Consider the following 23,077-nt stretch of genomic DNA (forward strand, 5'->3'; position numbering starts at 1 on the left):
GCAGAAACCTTATGGATCCTCACGAGTGGAAACTAGATCCAGAAGTCTTCAGCATGATAAAGAAATGGGGGAGCCCAGACATAGATCTATTTGCTTCCCCTCAAAATTATCAATTGAAAAGGTTCTGCACAAGGACTTATCACAGACAGGCATGGAAAGTGGACACCCTGTCCTTCACTTGGAAAAAGCCTATCAGTTTATGCCACCACTGCCTCTTCTCCCCAAGGTACTCCTACAAGTCAGACAAGAGAAACCAAAGATACTATTTGTCCGGATTGGCCCCGCCAATGCTGGTACTCAGTCCTAAGGAACTTGTCTCAATACCCAGCTTGGACCTTACCTCAAAGACCTCAACTACTGTCCTAGCAAAAGAAGCTGATCCTGCACAATCACCTCCAGACACTGAACCTGGCATCATGGTTGATATGTAGTTACACAAACACCTCTCAGTAAAGCTGTAATGGACGTCATTACAATACTTGACTGAGATGCTTGACAAAGGCCCATCTTTCTCCTCAATTAAAATTCATGACTCTGCCATTTCGGTTCATTACAATACAGAGCCACCAATCTTTTCTCATCTTTTACTAAAGCAGTATCTTAGAGGAGACAAAAAATTAAGGCCTCCTAGATCATCACCAGTACCTGCATTGGGACCTCAATTATGTGTTGGAAAAGCTCACTCTGCCTCCATTTGAACCAGCTGCTACTGCTGATATAAAATTCTTATGGAAAAGAGCTCTACTAGCAATTACTCCAGCAAGAAGAGTCTCAGAGCTACAGGCCTTCATGGCTGTGGAGCCTTTTATCATATTTTACCCAGAGTGTCTGAGGACAAATCCAACCTTTATGCCTAAGGTGGTTTCCAGTGTGGCTCTTAACCAAACTATTCATCTGCCAACCCTTTTATCCAAATCTGCAGAACAAGGGTGAGAGAAGTCTGCATTCCTTGGACGTACACAGACAGTTAAGATTCTACTTGAGCAGGACTAAAGCTCTAAGAAAAACTGAGCAATTACTAGTGTCACATGCTGCAGGATCAGAGGGAAAGGCTATTTCAAAGCAGACTATTTCAAAGTGGATAAGCCACTGCATTCGTTTCTGCTGCTTACACCATGGTAAACCTGTGCCCAAGGGCATTGGGTCTCATTCTACCAGAGCTGCAGCTACTTCAGCAGCCTTTCTGAGGAGAACCAACCAAAGACATTCTAGAGGCTGCTACTTGGAGTTCTGTTCACACCTTTACAAAGCATTACCATTTGCCTCTCTACTCTAAGTCCAGAGCAGGCTTTGCAACTGCAGTTCTGCAGGACCTTATAACCGCACCGAACGCTGTTTAGCTCCAGCCACCCAACCATAGCTTTGGGACTCTACCCAAATGTAATGACTGCAACAGTGAAACACGAAGAACATTGTACAGTTGTGTACACTTACTATAAATGTAGATGTTCGAGTGTATTCACTGTTGCATTCCAGGTTACCCGCCCACCATCCCCCTTACATTCTGGAGTTTTTTTCCTTCTCTGTCGTCTACACCCTATGTGATGTATTTGTAGATGAAGGTAAAGTTTGTATTGATGCAGGTATATATATTTTTGATGCCTTTTTGGGGGCGACTGACATCTGGGGCAAGAAAAACTAAAATGGCATTGGCTGCTTGTTTTATACCCCTGACGACCTGAAGTCATGGAAGAGGAGACGGCAACCGACACAGAAACCAAGACTTTGGAATTCAGGCCGACTGAGGGCAACCTGCCAGCAGATTACCCAAATGTAATGACCAACAGTGAATACACTTGAACATCTACATTTATGATAAGTGTACACAACTGTACTTTCCTTTGTGGAGCCCTTTAAGTCTTCCTTTATTAACACCCCATTTGATGGCTCATCTTTGTTTAGGCCTAAAGTAAAGGAAACTTTAATCAGGTGTGAGCAGGAAGGCAAGACCATATCTGCCATTGGAGTTTGTTTTTCTACCCCTACTCGGCCCTATCCCAATGGCCTTAAGGGCGGAAAAATGTAGTTCCGAAAAGCACAGGGAGCCTTTCAGAACACACGTGGAGAAACCCCCTTTAGAGGCAGAGGGGGTTATAACAGAAGGCGCCGCCCGCGCGGCAGTGGGGGTCCGCAGCAACAGGGTGACAGAGGCCAGTTCTCTGGTCAGCCCTACCAGCACTCCTGAAAGGAGGCTCTGCTGTCCGGCTCTGGAGGCAGTTGGGGGTCACTTATCTTTGTACCCAGAAGCCTGGCTAAACATAACGTCAGATACATGGGTACAAAGCATCATTTTCAGAGGATATTTCATACCGTTCTCTTCCCCTCCCACTCCTGTAAACAGAATCCCAGATATTCCACCCAGTCTCAGGGAACAAGCAATCGATGAGGTCCAAAAATCGCTAGAAAAAAGTCATCCAACCAGTCCCAGCAGACCAACTTGGATTCAAACTTACTCAAGATTCTTTTTGGTACCAAAGAAAATAGGGGACTGGAGGACTATCTTGGACCTCAGCAGACTCAACCAATTCGTAAAGAGAGACATTCCAAATGGTCATACTTCAGTTCATTCTTCCCTTCCTAGGGAAAGGTGATTGGATGTGCTCCATAGATCTCAAGGATGCGTACTATCACATAAAGATGAACAGTGTTTCCGGCTGGGAGCCCATCATTACCGGATGTTCGTGTTACCCTGCTGCAGTCATCACACTTGGGTTATCCTGCCATCAGGCGGTCCCACAGTCAGCCAGAGTTACAAAGTCTTGGTCTGGCGTTTGTTGCTGTCGCTTCCTCCCTGACGTCAGTGCGCCAGGGGTATAGAAGAGGTATCAGATGCCATTTTCTTCAGTCTTTCTTGCCGCACGGTGCCCGAAGCAGAAGCGGTTCGCAAGTGCCAGTCGGCCGACACCTGAGATTTTCGAATCAAATTTCAGTCCAAAGTCTTCAATAAAGCGAAGTACCCCATTGGGGAACCGTTTCTTGCCTCAGTCCGATGTCAGAAAAAGTTAACAATTGCATTTCTTGTGGGAAGCAAATACCTCATAAGGACTTCCATTCTTATTGTATTCCTTGCCTAGGCCCAGACCATGACGTCACAGGTTGTCGATTTTGTTAGGTTTAATAAACTATCAAACGCCGTTTTGACTTCGCACGACATTACTTTGGTAGGAAATTTAATTATATCATGCCGTCGGAGCAGCCGACTACCGGCATGCATAAAAAAAACGCAAGGATAAGGACAGGCAGCCTAGGACCAAGCCAGACTCTGAGGCCTGTCGCCGGTTCTCCGGTTTTCAGTGAGGCACCTACGCAGCTCCTGACGACCGCAGAATTGGAACCCCAGACAGCTGCGGATTCTCAAGCAGAGTGTACTAGGCCGTCGCAGCCATCTTCATTAGGCCCTTCCGACACTAGAGCAGGAGGAGATCCCGGTGCAGTAGAAACACCTTCGGTTGCAGAAGGTGTCTTCAGACCGACTACACTCACCATTAAATCTTATGCTAAGCTTTAAAACTCCATTAAAACCAAAAAAGACTGCACATCAGTCTCCAGTTCAAGGCCCCATGCCTAAGAAACAGATGCTTAAGGTGGCTGAAGATTTGATTTACCCTAATCAGGGGTTCCCATCCCCCTCCAGATAAAAGACCAAGACAAGAGGAGGATTATACTTCCTCTGACCGGGTTTCAGTTTTTTCAGATTCTTCTGAGGAACAGGATTACGCTTTTTCCCCCTTATGAAGACTCTGATGCTGAAGACTCTATTCCCTCAGCATCTCCCCCTGAAGACTACTCCTTTGGGGAAACTTTACATACCATGAGGGAACATTTCCACTGGGAAGGCCAGGACTACTCTGATTCTAAGAAAAGGCTCAGAGTTCCTTTTACTACCCCAGCAGAGACCACTGTGGCTATCCCTCCAGTTTTAGATATTGTGGATGATGTTTACTTGGAGTCTAGTTTAAATCCAGACTCTCTACCTCCTGCTCCAGCCAAACCAGATAGATACTACAGAGTACCTGATTCTCACAAATTCCTTTATAAAAGCCTTGTAGCTGACCCAGAAACAATTTCCCAGGGTCCTAAGGGAGCAAAAGCTTCTATGGCTAAAAATCCTGTACCCTCTGAAAGGGATTCCAGAGCCCTAGATAGATGAGGAAAAAAGATATACACCTCAGCTACTCTGGCTATGAGAGCATTAAATTGTCATTTTCACATGCTGAAATATCAGCAATTCCTAATGTCTCAATCAAAACAAAAAATGAGCACACATTCTGAACAGTCTGAATGCAAGGAAATGCAGGATCTGTTGCATGCAGCTGAACAGGTTGGCAAACATACTTTACAATGTGGATTTGATTAATTGGAAACTTCCTGTAGAGCAGCTGTTACTGGGTCTGTCATACGTAGACATGGTTAAAAGAACAAACCCTACCTGATCATGTTAAAGCAAAATTATTGGATGCACCTTTACAGCAGGATGTATTATTTGGTGTCAAAGCAGAAGAGGTTTTAAAGAAACTGGAGGATAAGGCAAAGTCTTTGCAGACGGTCAAGGATTTTTTACAGGTACAACCCCACTCGTTTCAGCAGAAACTGGCCAACAAAAAACTGGTAATTTCCAGCTTCTGACAGATCACAGAGGGGCAAATACAGATGCCCAAGGGGCAGAGGTCAGTCACAAGGCCCTTACAAACCTCGCCAATGGGGTACTGCTGCCCAGAAAGAAGGAGAAGACAGGTCCCAAGCTAGCAGAAGGCAAACACAATGACTCAACCCTCAAACTACCAAGCAAATCTCTCTTGGCAGCTCCCTTGGGAGGACAATTAGCTCTTTTTGCAGTCAACTGGCACATCATCACAAAAGACAAATGTGTCCTAAGCATTGTCTCACAAGGATACAGATTCCACTTTCATACCTTGCCAAGGATAAAAGGAATGCCAAACCTGCCACCAAATCAATGGGCAGAGGCACAAAAACAAATTACAGCTCTCATGGACATGAGAGCCATTCAACAGGTACCTACACAGGAGCAAGGACAAGGATTTTACTCGAGACTTTTTCTAGTCCCCAGAAAGGACAAAGCATTTAGACCCATTCTGGATCTTTCAGTTCTGAACACCTATCTGCAAGTACCAAAATACAAGATGCTAACACTACAGCAGCTTCTTCCCATGCTGGACAAGAAGGCTTGGCTGGTAACATTGGATCTCAAGGAGGCATACCTGCATGTCCCTATCAGACAAAATTGCAGAAGATACCTCCGCTTCATTGCAGGTTCAACCCATTATCAATTCTCTGCACTGCCCTTTGGCTTATCTACTGCGCCCAGGGTCTTCACAAAATGCCTGGCACCAGTAATTGCATATTGCAGACAGAGGAATTCAAATATACCCATACCTGGACGACTGCCTTATTCAAGCAGAAAGCAAGGACATTCTTTTAAAGCATCTGGCATTTGTCAAACACCTAAGTTGCCTAGGGTACGCAGTAAACTAAAAGAAATCAAAACTAGTGCCCTCACAAAACATAATATTCCTGGGTGCCAGCTTGAATACAATGGCCCAGGTGGCTTATCTCACGCCAGACAAGCAACAACAGCTGACTCAATACTTCAAAATAATGGCAACAAAGACCCAACTCCCATGGCATCTTGCATACTACTAATACCATTTGCAAAACTGCGCAAGAGGAAATTACAATGGTACCTGAAAAGCGTATGGACTCGGCACAGCCACAGCTTGGAAACAATGATACCACTCATTCCCTGCCTTCAGCAGGAGTTTCTATGGTGGGCACAGGCATGTCACTTCAACAAGGGTCAACCTTTCACCTTACCCACAGCCAGGCAAACAACAACAGATGCACCGGACTATGCCTGGGGAGCACACATGGCAGGACAGTGCAATCAGGGCAAATGGACTACAGATCAAAGGCATCTGCATATCAATCAAAAAGAAATGATAGCAGTACAAAATGCCCTAACAGCTTTGAAGGACCACTTGCATCCAGGACAACTAATAATAAAGATGGACAATACCACAGTAATGTGGTACATAAACAAGCAAGGGGGCACGCATTCCTACCCTCTATGCAGGCAAGCAATGACCTACCAAGTTCAACTACAAGCACAATTCCTGCCAGGAAAGAAAAACACATTGGCAGCTGCCCTAAGCAGAAACATCATGGATCCCCACGAGTGGAAACTAGATCCACAAGTATTTCCAATGATAACTCAAAAATGGGGACGCCCAGACATAGATCTGTTTGCCAACCCCCAAAAACTGCCAACTTCAGAAATTTTGCACAAGGACATTCCACCCACAAGCTTGGAAAGTGGGCGCCCTCTCATTCAGTTGGAAAACATTAACAGTATATGCTTTTCCTCCACTGCCTCTTCTAGCAAAGGTACTGCTGAAAGTCCGATTACAGAGGCCACAAATTATACTCATTGCACCAGACTGGCCACGCCAGCACTGGTATCCAATTCTAAGGAACATGGCCCACGGCCCACCATGGATTTTACCACAAATTCCTCACCTGCTCACCCAGCGAGATAATCAGATTCTACACAGCCAGCTCAAGACTTTAAACCTGGCTGCATGGCAGATTACTTAAACAACCAGCCAACACCTGTATCCAAAGCCGTTATGGATGTCATTCTGGAGGCCAGGAGGCCCAGCACCAGGAAAACCTATTCAGACGAATGGAAAAGATTTTGCGCCAGGAACCAGGCTAAAGGCCAAAATCCCCTTGATCCAAACATTCCTCAGATTCTACAATATTTAACTGAGATGTTGCACAAAGGACTTTCCTTTTCATCTATTAAGATCCACGCCTCAGCAATTTCAGCTCATTACAACACCTGATCCTCCTTTATTTTCACATCCACTCCTAAGACAGTACCTCAGAGGGGCTAAGAACAAGACCACCCGGGAGAGCACCAACACCTACTTGGGATCTCAACTTTGTTCTGGAAAAGCTTGCACCGCCGCCCTTTGAACCAGCTTTTTCAGCTGATTTAAAATTTCTTTCATGGAAAACTGCCCTGCTACTAGCAATAACTTCAGCTAGAAGAGTCTCAGAGCTACAGGCACTAATGGCTGTGGAGCCTTTCCTCATTTTTCATAGACAGTCTCTCTCCGACCTAACCCTTCCTTTATGCCATAGGTGGTATCCAGTGTGGCCCTAAACCAATCCATTCATTTGCCCACCTTTTTTCCAAATCCCCAGAACAAAGGAGAAGGACTCCTGCACTCTTTGGACATTCACAGGCAATTACATTACTACTTGGATAAAACTAAGGCTTTCAGAAAATCTGACCAGCTCTTTGTAGCCTATGCTGCAGGATCACAAGGAAAAGCTATCTCAAAACAGACCATTTCAAAATGGATAGGACATTGCATACATTTCTGCTACACGCATCATGGGAAACCGGTACCTGCTAACATTAGGTCCCACTCCACCAGGGCTACAGCTACATCAGCGGCCTTTCTCAGGGGGTGCCAACCTAGGATATTCTGGAAGCTGCAACTTGGAGTTCAGTGCACACCTTCACCAAACACCATCACTTACCTCTATATTCTAAGACTAGAGCTGGTTTTGCCACTGCAGTTTTGCAGGGCCTACTAGCTTCTTCTAACCCTGTTTAACTCCACCACCCATCCTTAGCTTTGGGATTCAACCCAAGTGTGATGACTGCAGCAGGGTAACACGATGAACATAGTACAGTTTTGTACCTACCATAAATGTAGATGTTAGTGTTCACCCTGCTGCAGTCCAGGTTACCCTCCCTCCATCCCCTCTGAACTAGCTGGACTTATCAATACCTTTCTATCCTATACAACCTCTGTGCACATCTACATTTATGGTAGGTACAAAACTGTGCTTTTTGAGCCCTGCCCTTTGGTCTCACTACAGCCCCCAGAGTGTTCAAATGCATGGCAGTGGTCCTGGCTCACCTGAGGCGTCTAGGATTCCAGGTGTTTCCATACCTAGACTATTGGCTCCTCATCGCTACCACCAGGCATCAATTGGCTCAGGCAACACCATCTGACACTCTGCCATCAGTTAGGCATTACAATCAACTTAGAAAAGTCTGCCTTATCGCCATCGCAGCATACCGTTTTTATAGGAGCAGAGTTGGATACCTCAACCACCACTCTGTCTTCCAGTCGGAAAGTCTCACTTCGTCAAACAACAAAGCTACAGCAGCAGAGGTCTTGAAGGTGCTAGGTTTGGCGGCAGCACTCCTGGTTGTACCACTCGCAAGGATGCATATGCGAATACTTCAATGGCTCCTCTTCGCTCAGTGGTCTTACCAAAAGTTACCGATGCACCACATGATTCTCATAACAGATTCTTGCAAGTGAGACCTTCGGTGGTGGTTGACGTCTCTTCATGTCACAATCGGAAGACCCTTTGTCCCCCCACCCCCAGTAGCCACTGTGACCACAGACGCTTCCCTGATGGGATGGAGGGGCATTTTCAGGGAAAGACTGCCCAAAGAACATGGACGGATCAAGAGTCACATCTGCTTAGCAATGTTCTGGAGTTGAGAGCGGTACTTCTGGAGTTGCAGTACTTTCAGGACTCTTCCTCTAGGGACAAATCCAATTCAGATGGACAACATGTCAATGGTCTGGTACTTGAACAAACAAGGCGGAACCAAGTCCTTACCCCCTTTGTCGAGAAGCCCTCTGGGTATGGCAATGGACTGTCATCCCACCATTTTCTGATAGTAACTCGCATCCCGGGGAAATCCAGCGTGATAGCGGACAAGCTGAGCAGGGTAATACTGTTCCCTGGTCTCTCAATCAACGAGTTGCGGATTTGATTTTCCGCAAATGGGGCCAGCCGTGCTGCGACCTCTTTGCCAATCGCATCAATACCAAATGCAGAAGCTACTTTTCCCTAATACCACCTCCAGGACATTCTCCGAGAGATGCACTCGTGCACGATTGGCCTCCGGGTCTACTATATGCATTCCCACCTATTCCATTGATACCCAATGTTTTACAGAAAGCAAAATCACTGGGAAGGACAGTTATCCTCATAGCCTCCTACTGGCCTCAACAGATTTGGTTCCCCTTCCTTTCACCATCTGCTGGAGAATCCGTGTATCCTGGACCCAGTTCCAGACCTTCTGATACACCCGTCAGGGGACATCTATCCTTCACTGCAGTCCCTAAAGCTGACTGCTTGGCTAATCCACTTCCCCTAATTCCCAGGCTTCATTCACTCTCAGATGATACAAGACAAATCCTTTTGTCTTCTCACAAGCCATCCACCAAGAAACTATACCACAGTAAGTTGAACAGGTTCTCAATTTGGACCAATGTACAGAAAATCGACCCTTTCCGAGCTCTTCTATCGTTCATTTTAGAATTTTTGACAAAGATTTTTAAGAAAGGAGCAGCAGCTGCCATGGTTCAAGTCCAGTTAGCCGCCATATCAAATTTCCACCTTGGATACAATGGGTTGAATGTTATGGGCCCTAAGTTATCGAAGGCTTTTCTTAAAGGGGTTTTTCACATGAGACCTCCTGTCAAAATCCCCTTCTCCCTGGAATTTGAATTTTATGCTGTATCAAATAACCCCCCCCCCCCTTTTCAAACCAGCATCTCCTTGTGATCTCAAATATTTGTCCTGGAAGACACTATTTCTAGTAGCCATTACTTCTGCCCACAGAGTGTCAGAACTTCAAGCATCATCTATCAGACCTCCTTACATGATTTTCCATGCTGATAGAGTATCTCTTGGAACAATCCCCTCCTTGTTGCCTAAAGTCTGTTCTGAATCCAATATCAATCCGGTCATTGAGTTGCCAGTCTTTTTTCCCAACCACTCTAACAAATTAGAATACATGCTGCATAAACTTTATGTACACAGACAGCTCAGATTTTACCTTGATAGAATTAAGGGTATTAGAAAATCAGATCAACTTTTCGTATCCTTTTCGGAGGCCAGAAAAGGTAGTCCAGTGGCTAAAATAACCCTGTCTAAATGGTTATCAGATTTGTATATCCTTTGTTTATGCGAATGCAAGCATGCCGTTGACGCACAGACCCAAGGCTCATTCTACCAGAGCCGTTTCTATGTCTTCTGCCTTTCAAGCTAATTTGCCCCTCGACAATATTTGTGCTGAAGCCACTTGGTCTAAGCCTCATACCTTTATCACGCATTACAAAGGTAGATAAGGCTTCCAGGGACAGGTCCTCCTTTGGTTCCACGGTACTGAAAAACGTACTTGCATGAGCCCCCCAAGATTGAGGGTGCTAGGGACGCTACCCATCAGTGAGAATAAACGGTGAGATTTAACAACTTCACATAAAGAAGTCATGTACTTACCATAACGTTCCATGCAAGTTGTTTATCTCGTCCCTCCCTCCTTCCCCCTCCTGGCTGACAGTTGACTTAGAGGCTAGTACCATCCTGGTTATTCAATACTACTTCTTCCCCTTTGGGAAGTGCTTCCTTGTAGAAAAAGGAAAAAAAAAAAAAAGGTATATATACTCGTAGCAAACAAGATCTGAGGTAATTCCAGCAGTGCATTGTGGGATAAAGGGGCTTGGTCTTGAGCTACTGGCAGACCTTGAGCTTTACTATAGGCAGTGGTGGAGCAGAGTATTGGCTCCGAACCCATCTGTGAGAATAAAGGCGATAACTCTTAGAACGTTATGGTGAGTACATGACTTTTTTCATTCAATGAGACTCTATTGTACCTTTCTATATCCCCTAAAATATTCTCCATTTTAGCCACATATGTAATTTGGTCCATAATAACCATACTCCCACCTTTATCTGGTCTCATCACCCTAACATTTTTATTCTCACTTAACTCAACAATTGACTCTCCTCTTTAGTTAAATTCAAAAATGTTCTATTATTTCCAAGTTTTATACCCAAGTTCCGTTTATACTACTTTCTCAAAGTTCTTAAGCTGTGGGTGCATAATCTGGTTATAAGTACATTTCTTCCTAAGTATGGTCCCATTTCCATTATTACTCTTATCAATTCAAGATTCTTTTTCCTAATAAGTTTTAAATCAGAGTTTTACTAATATCACCATTTTTACTAGGAACAAATTTAAGCCCTTTCATAAACAATTGAAAGTATCTTCTATCTATATCAAGGCCACTATAGTTAAAAATATTAATTTTGATAGGTACTGAAGTGTTCGTAATGTATATTCTCATTGTCCTCCAGTCTACTCTGAACGTCACAGTTGACAATCTCCCTCCCCTGTATTGCACATTTGGTCTGTTCCCTATCCTTTCTGATCTCCTCAAATAAGGAAAGTCTAAAGGATCATTTAATGTCTGTTAAAACCTTCATTATTACAAAAACACCCCAGTTTATAATTTCTATTAAAATTCCTATCCTCTGTATCAACATTGTCCCCAAATTATTATACGTGTCCTGTCTATTAAACGCCACCTGTTCTTTGCCATAATAATCCACATACAAATCTTTCCCCCACCCTACCCCTTGTATAGCATCTATTTTCTTTATATTCTTTCAGGTCCCTCTCAATTTTCTTATTCAAGCATCTAGATATAAGGGCACATTTATCAATATTTTTCTTGTACAATTTCCCCCTCTCTTTCCACTGTAAATAATAAGTCTGTGGTAATCTTTTCATTAATCTCCTCTATTTGTTTGAACAGCTTGTCCATTTCTATATCATTATCCCTAATCATAACTTTCATAATGGCAAAACCACAGCTATTAAAAATATTAATCGACTCTCAACTTTCTTTCCTAATATTGTTTGGATATTTATGTACTCTGTCCCTTAGGGACTATGTTTAATGAGCGCCATTTCTTTAAGAAACTAATTTCCAAATGTTTAGTTTTATACTTGAGCATTAAATCATAAATGTACTTCACACTTTCATTATAAGTAAAAAGTCATAGTATATATAATAAAATATTTATATACATTATGTAATTGTATGCACATATGAATGTTTATTCTCACATTACAAATACCATAAGGTATTTTTATATAGTATGTTTTTTACAAGTTAAATTTACTAGAGGGTTTTTTTAGTGTTCCTTTAGCCTGTTCTTTAATTTGTAAATTTTTATGTAGTCACTAGATGGCAGCAAAGCTATAGTAATTGTATTAGTAAGATATGGCTAGTTGGTCTGCTGTATTATGTTTTTTAAATGTATTTTTATGGTAGATTTTAGGTATTTTTGCAAAAATGGTGATATATTTATTTTTCGTAAATGAGTATGAGTAGGTATCTGTATTTTTTGTAAGTATTGGACAGAATGAAGTTTCATGCATGCTTTTTGATTAAGAATGTATTTTGAGTATTCATGACTGTGAAAGCATGCCTTTGAATATTTATGAGCTCAGGTCTAAGATGAAATTGGTTAATTGTTTTTTTAAAATGAATATATAAAGGCTTAATTGAATTTAATTACGGTTTTACATCTGATGAAGTTCTATTAAGGATGAAAAGCACGGTGAATCAGTTAAGTGTTTTGTGGTTCATTTGTTGTGTGGTTTTAACCATTATTAAAAACTTTGTTCGTTTTACCACTGGTTTGGAGCTCAAGTGCTTATTCTATACTTTTTGAGTTGGAGCTTTGCTCTTGTAAGCACTTGCATTCTACTTTTTTGTGGACTGTTAGATTTCCTACAGGTACAGTCACCTAGATTGAGTAGGCATTGGCCTTCAAAAAAACTGGTCCTTTCCGGTCCCTCCCAGACCTTCTCAGTCCAAACCCAGGGGCAGCATACCACCAAGACTACAGTTTCAGGGGTATGCACATATCTAAACATTGGTGCCCCCACCCCAAAAACAGGGAGTGGTAAGCCACCCTCTTATGGAAAAGTTCACAATGACTTGTCCATTCTTCCCAGCCATGTCCAAGTACTTGCACCCCTAAGAGGAAAACTCACCCTGCATGCAAAAAACTGGGAGTACATTACCCAGGACAGATGGGTCTTAAACATTGTATCCCAGGGATACAGATTCTATTTCCACTCACTGCCAACCTCAAGCGGATTGCCAGACGACCAGTGGACAGAGGCCCAAAAGCAAGTACTTTCTCTTTTCTTATTATCAGGGCTATTCAACTTGTTCCAACAGAGCAAAAGAGACTGGGTTTCTACTCCAGGCTCTTTTTGGTGCCCAGAAAAGCAAACTCTTGGTGCCCTATCCTGGATCTGTGAACTCTCACCCTCCTGGTGGTACCAAAATTCAAAATGCTTACTCTCCAACAGCTGCTTCCTATGCTAGCCAAGAACTCCTGGCTGGTCACCCTAGACTTAAAGGGAGCTTATCTACACATCCCCATAAGGGAATCTTGCAGGAAATATCTGTTTCAGGGCAGGCTGTATGCGCCATCAGTTCTCTGCACTTCCCTTTGGCTTATCTACTGCACCCAGGGTATTCACAAAATGCCTGGCTCCAGCCATTGCTTACTGCAGGCAGAGAAAAATTCAAATCTACCCATATTTGGATGATTGCCTGATTCAGGGGACAGTCAGGAATTGCTACTTCAGCACCTGCCATTTGTAAAGAGACTCCTAACTTCTCTGGGGTATACCATCAATGAAAAGCAATCATATCTGGTACCCAGCCAAAAAAATATGTATTCCTGGGAGCAAGCTTGAATGCAGCTTCCCAGAAGGCATTCCTCACTCCAGAAAAAACAGTTTATTTGACAAACTACTGGCCACCCAAACCCAGCTATCTGCAAGAAAAATACTGCAATGCATAGGGTTCATGGCCTCATGCATTCTAATTCCATATGCAAGACTGCATATGAAGAAACTTTAATGGTACTTAAGTCTCTGGTGTCAACATTCTCAGGACCTGGAAACTGTGATTCCTATCATTCCTTGCTTAAGGACAGAGTTCCTTTGGTGGGCAGAGGCCTGCTACCACAACAAGGGACTCCCTTTCACTCAACCCCACCGCCCAAACCCTGACAACAGACGCATCAGACTATGCATGGGGGGCTCACATGGTAGGCAAATGCATTCAAGGCAAATGGAGCCCAAGACAAATGCACCTGCATATCAATCAAAAAGAAATGTTAGCTGTACAGAATGCACTGACAGCCTTCAAATACCTTTTCCTTCCAGGACAACTCTTGATAGACAGATAACACCACAGTTATGTGGTACATAACCAGGACGGAACTCATTTCTACCCACTCTGCAGGTCAGCCATGGCGCTGTGAAACACAGCCTTGAGCAGTCAAGTGCACCTGCAAGGTCAATTCCTGCCAGGCATACAAAATTCAGTGTCAGACGACTTGAGCAGAGATCTAATGGACCCACACAAGTGGAAACTGGAACCCAACTCATTCAAGCTTCTAATCCACAGGTGGGGGACACCAGAGATGGACCTCTTTGCTTTCCCCCAGAATCATCAGTTGAGCAAAATTTGCACCAGAACTCCCCATAGCCAAGCATGGAAAGTGGATGCCCCATCCTTTACATGGGAAAAACTCTCAATCTATGCCTTTCACCCTCTGCCCCTCCTCTTGAAAGTACTACTCAAGATCAAACAGTACAGGTCAAGGACAATTCTGATTGTACCAGATTAGCCACACCAGCACTGGTACCCACTTTTACGCAGTCTGACAGCAGTGCCACCCTGGCACCTGCATCAGACCCCTTCCCTGCTGTCCCAGCAGGAGGGCCAGATTTTGCACCCTCAGCTGCAAACCCTGAACTTAGCAGCCTGGCTCATTCCATGAATACATAATCAGCAACCCTCACCAAATAGGTGCTGGATGTCATCCTTGAGGCCAGGAGGCCTAGTACTATGAAATCCTGTTCAGAAAAGAGGAAAAGATACTGTTCTTAGAGCCAGTCTCGGGGAAAGGACACAACCGTGCCCACCTTACCTCAAATCCTAAATTATCTCGCAGAACTGCTCCACAAAGGGCCTATCCTTCTCTTCTATTAAGATTCATGCCTCTGCCATCTCAGCTCATTACAGTACTGAGACACCTCTCACCCTCTGGTCAAACAGTTCTTGAGAGGAGCTAACAATCTTAAGACCCCCCCCAAGGAGAGCTTCCACTCCAGCCCTGGGACCTTAACTTTGTACTAGAGAAGCTCACGCTTCCCTGCTTGGAGTTTGCTGCTACAGCAGAGTTAAAATTCCTTTCTTGGAAAACAGACTTACTTCTAGCCATCACTTCAGCAAGAAGTGTGTCTCAGTTGCAGGCCCTTATGGCTATGGAACCCGTCATCCTTTCCATGCGGACAGGGTTTCCCTCAGGACTAACCCATCATTTATGCCCAAGGTGGTATCCAGTGTGGCTTTAAAACCAATCGGTCTTTTTACCAACTTTTTTCCCTAATCCTCAGAATTAAGGGGAAAGGATCCTGTACTCCTTGGATGTGCACAGGCAGCTTAGGTTCTACCTTGACAGGGCTAAACCTTTCAGAAAATCTGACCAACTGCTAGTCAGCCTTGCTACAGTGGCAGAGGGCAAGGCCATTTCAAAGCAAACCATCTCCAAATGGATAGCACACTGCATCCATTTCTATTACAAACACCATGGAAAACCTACCCCACAGGGAATCAGAACCCATTCCACTAGGGCTACCTCAACCTCTGCAGCATTTCTCAGGGGAGTCCCTACCAGGGACATCCTGGAAGCTGCAACCTGGAGTTTTGTACACACCTTCACCAAACATTACCACTTGCCTATTTATAAATCCAGAGCTGGTTTTGCTACAGCTGTCTTGCAAGGCCTGCTAGCCAGCTCTAATACTTAGACTGCCTCAACCCTTCCTCAGCTTTGGGAATCAACCCAAGTGTGATGACTGCAACAGTGAAACACTAAGAACATAGTACAGCTGTGTACACTTAACATAAATGTAGTTGTTTGAGTGTATTCACTGTTGCAGTCCTGGTTACCCTCCCTCTTGCCCCTCCTGACTTTTCTGTACTTTCTACCTATCCTCTCTCTTTTTGGCCATATCTTATGGCAATGGTATTTACTTTCTACTGGAGGTGTTCCACACTCTGTAATTGCTTCCTATTTTGGGGACTCCTGACATTTGGGCAAAAAAAACCTGATGTAATGGATGGTGTCTGCTGCATGTTTTATACCCCTTTCATCATGGAAGAGGCAACAGCATCTGACGCAGAAATCCCAAGACTCTGGTATTCGGGCCAACTGAGGACTACCAGCAGGCAGGTAACCCAAGTGTGATGACAGCAACAGTTGAATACACTCTTAACATCTACGTTTATGGAAAGTGTACACAACTGTACTTTCTCTCTGCTTGAGCTTGGTTAGCTGTATGTAATATTAGCCGATGTCAGCTAAGAAGGGCAAATGCCATTGTGGGCATCAGATACCACAAGGATACCAACGACTGTTGCTTCTTTTGTCTTTGGAAGGAACACGATCATACCGCTTGTTCCATTTGCCAGTCCTTTGTACCGGAGAGCCACCGCAGCCATCTGGCTGCACTAAATTGATGTTTAGAAAACCAACATCTCAAAAAGCTTGCGCTTAGAATGGACCCCGAATCGGCTGCTCTGCCTGAACCACTGTGGAAAAAAGCCAGTTTCCAGACCTACTTCTGTTGCCTCTGCTCTATTGGACGTCCTGACAGCTGCCGATTTTTAGGAGTTGAGGGATGTCCAACAGAACCAACTACTTCGGCTCCCACTGAGGCCACTTTAGAAGTTTCGGCCTGCACGTCCACAGAGATGGCTGACGTCTGTTCCTACTGATGTCAAGGAAGAACCAGTAAGAGTTGGGTGACCTTCAGAGACACCTTTTCCTGAGAATCAAGCTTCTGAGCCTAGGCCTTCCCCAAATCAATGCCTACTAAATGAAAACAGGAAACTAAACATTTGACTCCTACCCTTGAAGGAGTCCCAGAGTGGCATTCTTTCACCAACTCTCTGCAGGCCTTTATGGCCCTCAGGCCCACAGGCTCTACTCCCTCCACTATACCGGTGCTCAGCCCTAGGCCTGCCTTTGCCATTTCTCTCCCCTTGCAGACTATCTAAGAAGGAGAGGAGGGACTAGAACCTTACTACTCTTCTGAAGAATCTATTTCTTATGCATCCCAGATTGCCTCTCCTTTAGAATATTATTCACTAGATAAGGACTCTGTTGAAGGGGATTCTCCACCAGAGGACATTACCTTTGGTGAAACAACTAAGATGAACGAGTACTTTTAAATGGGACACTACACATGATTGACACCCAGAGGAGGTATTTTGAACTCCAAGTGGAGTCTTCCTCCCCATCAGCCATCCCTCCAGTCTTACCTGCCTATCTGGATGCTTTTACCTCTGCATTCAAAAATCCAGACGCTCAACCACCTGCACCTAAAAGACCAGACAGGTTTTATAATGTTCCTGATGAGCAAATATTCTTAGTTAACCCCCCCCCCCTTGGCAGACCCTGCAGTTATTGCCGTCTCCCCAGACTTATTCCCACTACATCCCTTTTGCCTACTGATGGACAGCAAAAGCATGGACAGGATTGGTAAAGTGTACACCTCTTCCACTCTGGTCTTCCGTGCTATAAATTACCAGACTCACATGGTTAAATATGCACTGGACCTTGTCTCACAAGTTACTAATCTCCTGGCTACCACACCTGGCTGCCCTATTAAGTCTGACATAACATCAGAATGGTCTCTGGCTTCACAGGTAGCAAGGCATTCAGTTAGGTGCAGTTATGACGCTGCACAAGCCTCTGCTAGGTCAGCAGCTTCTGCTTCAGTCCTTTGCAGATATTCTTGGCTGTGCCTACAACCCCCTCCAGAAGACTTTAAAGCTAAGATTATGGACACTGCCTTAGACCGCATTTGCCTGTGTCCCCTATTCCAAAGTATTACAGGAACTACCCTGCTAAAACCTCATTTGTCAGGAGAACCTCTTCCTTTGCCACCCCCTCATCCAACAGGCACAGGAGGGGAACCAGAAGGCAAGCATTCCCCAGACCTGTTTCACTTCAACCAAGTCCTAGATGGTCCTTTCAGGATAGAAATGCACCCAACAATATGACTGCCTTGCCCATCTGCCTTTGTCAGCCCACCTATCCCACTGTTTACTTATTTGGAAAACCATCACTTCAGACCAGTGGTTAGAGTATCTTTCAAAATGGATATTTCCTTTCTTGGAGGGGAAAAGCCCATCCCAAAGCCTGTATTCCCTTGCCCCCAAAAAAAAACAAATCCACCTCCTGCCAGAAAGTCTTCAAGACCTCCAAAAAAACAAGAACAATAGAACCTGTTCCTCTAGGCAGGGAAGGAAATGTATTTTACTCCTCTTTGTGGTCCCCAAAAAGGATGGCCCTTGGAGACCTTTACGGGATCTATCTTTCCTGAACCAATTTCTATAAGTTCCTTCTTTCGGAATGTTCTCTCTCTCAACTACTCCCTTTTAATCCCAGACCCGGCCTTCATGGCCACACTGGATCTAAAGGAAAAGCTTACCTGCATATCCCCATAAAACTCTCCCAACAGAAAAGTTTTAAGTTTTTCTGGACCCTGCTCTCATTTTCAGTTTGCAGCCTTGCCCTTTGGTTTGTTTACAGCACCCATGGTATTCAGAAAAATGCCTAGCCCCAGCCATTGCTTACTGCACGACCCAAGGTGTCCAATTCTTACCCCCTACCTAGACGTCATTCTCCTAGTAGAGACAGAAACTCATCTGAGACCACCTCGGGTTCACCACCACCATTCTTCAAAACCTGGGCTTCACCCTCAGTATAAACAAATCTTCCTTGTTCCCTCAGCAAGACAAAGTATTTCTGGGCTGCAGAATCAGAACAGATCTAATGTGGGGCTTTCTTCCACAGGAAAAGGTCCTCTGCCTCTCCACTCACTTTTGAAACCTTTTACTGGAATCCCAGTTTTCTGCAAGACAATTCCTGCATCTCCTGGGGCTTATGGCAGCCACCATTCCCATGCTTCCTTTGGCAAGAATGCCCATGCGGAAGTTCCAATGGTCACAGCACATACACTCTAGAGAAACAAATCCCTTTTCTCCCCTGCCTCAAATCAGAGATAAGGTGGTGGCTTCAACAAATCCAACACAACCAATGATTGTCTCTCCAAATGCCTTCCCCAAACCAGTTAATTTTCACAGATGCATCAGACCAAGGGTGGGGGAGCCACCTGAAAGAATTTCAGGGTTCAGGAAACTTTGAATCCTGCCTTTCAAAAGAAATACATCAGTGTCAGGGAGATGACTGCAGTTGTCCTAGCCCTGGAGGCTTTCCTTCCTACCCTTCACCCGGGTCCCCTTTTAATATTCACAGACAACACCACAGTCGTGTGGTACCTCAACAAACAAGGAGGAACCAAAGCCTACTTCCTTTGCAGAATAACTCTACAAATCTGGGACCTTGCCTGCAGGCGCAACCTGTCCCTGCAGGCCTCGTACATCCCCTCTCAGGACAACAAGCAGGCAGATCTCAGCAGAACATCATCTCTGCAGCACAAGTGGATGCTAAGCAGGGTAATCTTTCTAGACGTCCACTGGTGAGGCACTCAGGTGGATTTGTTTGCTTTCCCCCAGAACAGACGATTGATCATTTTCTGCACCAAGAATCTGCACCAAGAATCACTCCCCACTAGCCTGGAGAGTAGATGCTTTCAGCATTCCTTGCAAGGGACCGTTCCTTTACGTTTACCCCACTTCCCTCTAATCCAAAAGGTCCTACTGAAAATCAGGAAGGACAAACCAATAATCTTGTTGGTGACCCCCTACTGGCAGAGGCAGCACATGTTCCCCCTACTTCACTCACTAGCCAAGGGCAATCGCCACAAGTTACCCCACAAGGTGGACCTCCCACAACAAAAGGGAACCCTAATACATCCTCGCCTACAGATGTTAGCACTAATACTCTGGGTGATAAACTTCTTATCCCTTTTAGACACCACTATTCAGAGGATATGCTTACAGCCCTGAGGGAGGCCAGGAAACCTGCTACTAGAAAAGCATACTTATCAAAATGAGAGAGATTCTTAAAATGCTGTTTACGTAAGGACAGTGACCCCAGCCAAGCCGACCCTTCCCTAGTCCTTACATATGTGTGTGAACTCGTTAAGGATGGCCTTTCTTACTCTTCGGTGAAAGTACATCTTTCAGTCATATCTGCCTGCCTCTAGACCACCCCTTTACTATCCAGGCTAGATGTTAAACTTTTCCTGAGAGGGGTCTTACACATCAGACCACCTAGAAAAGTCATCCTGCCACCCTGGAACCTAAACTTTGTCCTGGAAAAACTAACACTTGGCCCCTTTGAACAGGCTAGCAATGCTACTTTACAACTATGTACATGGAAAACTGTACTGTTGGTGGCCATCACATCTGCTAGGCGAGTGTCAGTTACAGGCTCTCATGGCCTGTCCCCTACACTGTTTTCCACGAGGACAGGGTGACCTTGCGCACTAACACCTCCTTCATGCCTAAAGTGGTAAATGAGCTGTCCTTAAAGCAATCTATTCACCTGCCTACCTTTTTCCCCTCTCCAACCAACTAACCAGAGTGAGAGGATTCTCAATTCCCTGGATGTGTACAGACAACTTAGATTTTACCTAGATAAAACTAAGCCCTTACGAAAATCTGATCAGTTTTTTGTCTCCTTCCACCCCCAGGGCTACGGGCAAGGCATTTTCCAAGCAAATTGTTTCAGATTGGATCAGTAAATCTATTGCTTTCTGCTACTCACACTGTGGCAAACTTTTACCCCATGGGGTGAGAGCTCTTTCCACCAGAGGTATGGCTACTTCCAAAACCTTCCTCAATGGACTTGGACACAGCTTCCATTTTAGAAGCTGCCCACCTGGTCCCACTATCCACACCTTCACCGAACACTACAAACTATATCAAGTATCCAGAGCCAGGGCAGGCTTTGCTAGAACAATCCTGCCGGGGTTTCTGGAGTCTTCCACTTCTGCCGCAACCCTTTCCCTCTAGCTGTGGTACTCTCCCACAGTAAGAATACTGCAACATAGGAATAGGACATAGAATAGTTGTGTACAGTCTTACCATAACCATAGTCCTCTTCCATGTTGCAGTAGTCCATCCCTCCCACCTTCTCCTTCCATTATGTGTGGACTACTAACCTAGCTATTAGGAAGCTCTACTCTTCTCCAAGAGCAACTAGCCAGTATATGACACTAACTTCTAGTCAAATTGCTTATTTCTCTCTTTAAGACTGTGTCTGGCCTTCAGGTTCTGAGGTTTGTGCGTGCAGATGTCACATTTAAGGTCCCTGGTTTATGGCCCTACGTGTGACTTCCCACACACCTACAGCAACCAGGCTTAAGCTTTTGTATAGGAGCCGATGTCTAGTCGCCTGAGGTGGGAAATCCCACAGTAAGAATACTGCAACATGGAAGGAGAAAGGACATCTATGGTTATGGTAAGATTTTACACTATTCTAACATGCCCCCCCCCCCCCACACACACACACACACACAAGAAAGAAAAGGTTTTTACTCAAGGTGATTTCTTGTACTAAAAAAGGGCAGCCCTTGGAGGCCAATTATGGATCTATCCTTTCTTAAACCTGTTCCTGAGTGTGCCATCCTTCAGAATGTTATCCCTCCTTGTTTTTGGAAATTAATAAAAATATTTAAAAAAAAAAAAAAAAAAGAATGTTATCCCTTCAGACCCTTCTTTGCCCAGGCATTCATACCCGCACTAGATCTCAAGGAGACCTACCTCCACATCCCTATAAAACCCCTCACAGAAAGTACTTGTGTTTTACTGGGCCCCATTCCCACTTTCAGTTTACAGCCTTGCCCTTGGTTTATCTACTGTACCCAGGGTATTCACAAAATGCCAGGCCCAGCAATAGCCCATTGTAGAACCAAAGGCGTTCTTATTTACCCATACCTAGACGACATCCTCATTTTTGCAGAAAGATGATACCCTAAAAAAATTTGCAGTTCACCATATCCTTGCTACAAGGCTTCCATTTCATTGAAGGGGGCGGTTTCTATATGCATTTCCCCCCTTCTGTCTCATTCCAAAGTCCTCCTGAAGATCAGGAAGGGCAAGACAAAAATCTTGCTGGTGACCCCCTAATGGCCTAGGCAGCATTGATTTCCCTACTACTATCACCAAGGGCAGTCACCACAAGGTACCCCACAAGGTGGACTTACACAGCAGAAGGGAACATTCATTCATCCTCGCCTACAAATGCTAGGCCTAACTCTTTGGGTGATAACTTTTAATTCCCTTCAGACACCACTACTCTGAGGACTTGCTTTCAGTCCTGAGGGAGACCAGGAAACCTACTTCCAGGAGATCTATATTTTAAAATGGGAAGATTCTCCAAATGGTGTATCGAAAAGCATAGGGATCCCTTTCTAGCGGATGTGCCGCTAGTCCTAACTTGTGTGTGAACTTATCAAGCCTGGCCTTTCTTATTCTTCAGTGAAAGTCCACCTAAGTACAATCTCTGCCTGCTTACCCCTAGACCCCCCCCCCCGCTATCCAGGCTAGATGTATAGTTGTTCCTGAAAGGGGTCTTGCACATCAGGCCACCAAGAAAACCAGTCCCACTGCCTTGGGACCTAAACTTTATCCTAGAAAAACCTCACACTGGCTCCATTTTAGCCAGCCAGCTCTGCAACTATCTAAATGTGCACTTGGAAAACTGTTTTTCTGGTGGCCCTTACCTCTGCTAGAAGGGTGTCAGAGTTACAAGCTGTCATGGCCTGTCTACTCTACACCATTTTCCACAAGGACAGGGTGACCCTGCACACCAACCCTTCTTTCATGCCCAAGGGGGTCAACGAACTGTCTTTAAAACCAGTCCATTCACCTGCCCAGCCTCTTCCCCTCCCCTACTAATGACAGTGAGAGGGTACTCCATTCCCTGGATATGCACAGACAACTGTGGTTTTATTTGGGCAAAACTAAGTCCATCAGAAAATCCAACTATTTGTATCCTTCCACCCCAGGGCAAGGCAGTCTACAAACAAACCATTTCCTGCTGGATCATGAAAACTACCCACTTCTGCTGCTTGTGCCATGGCAAGGACCTACTTCAGGGAGTTTGGGCTCACTCTACCCAGGGCCGTAGTATCCTCCAAAGCCTTATT

The 23,077-nt window shown here is 44.7% G+C and overlaps 1 protein-coding gene across 1 annotated transcript in view; it reads left to right on the forward strand.

The window, feature by feature from the left end:
* The window catches only part of RCC2 (regulator of chromosome condensation 2), a 1,536,688-nt gene that overhangs the window by 584,759 nt on the left and 928,852 nt on the right, over positions 1-23,077 (forward strand). Inside the window, exon 9 of the mRNA XM_044061821.1 lies at positions 19,617-19,644. Within this exon, the coding sequence (XP_043917756.1) occupies positions 19,617-19,644 (28 nt within the window). The remainder of the gene's footprint in view (positions 1-19,616; positions 19,645-23,077) is intronic.

This window comes from Protopterus annectens, chromosome 2.part0 (genome assembly GCF_019279795.1).
Source record: "Protopterus annectens isolate FY-2018-M chromosome 2.part0, PAN1.0, whole genome shotgun sequence".
Classification (NCBI taxonomy): Eukaryota; Metazoa; Chordata; order Ceratodontiformes; family Protopteridae; genus Protopterus; species Protopterus annectens.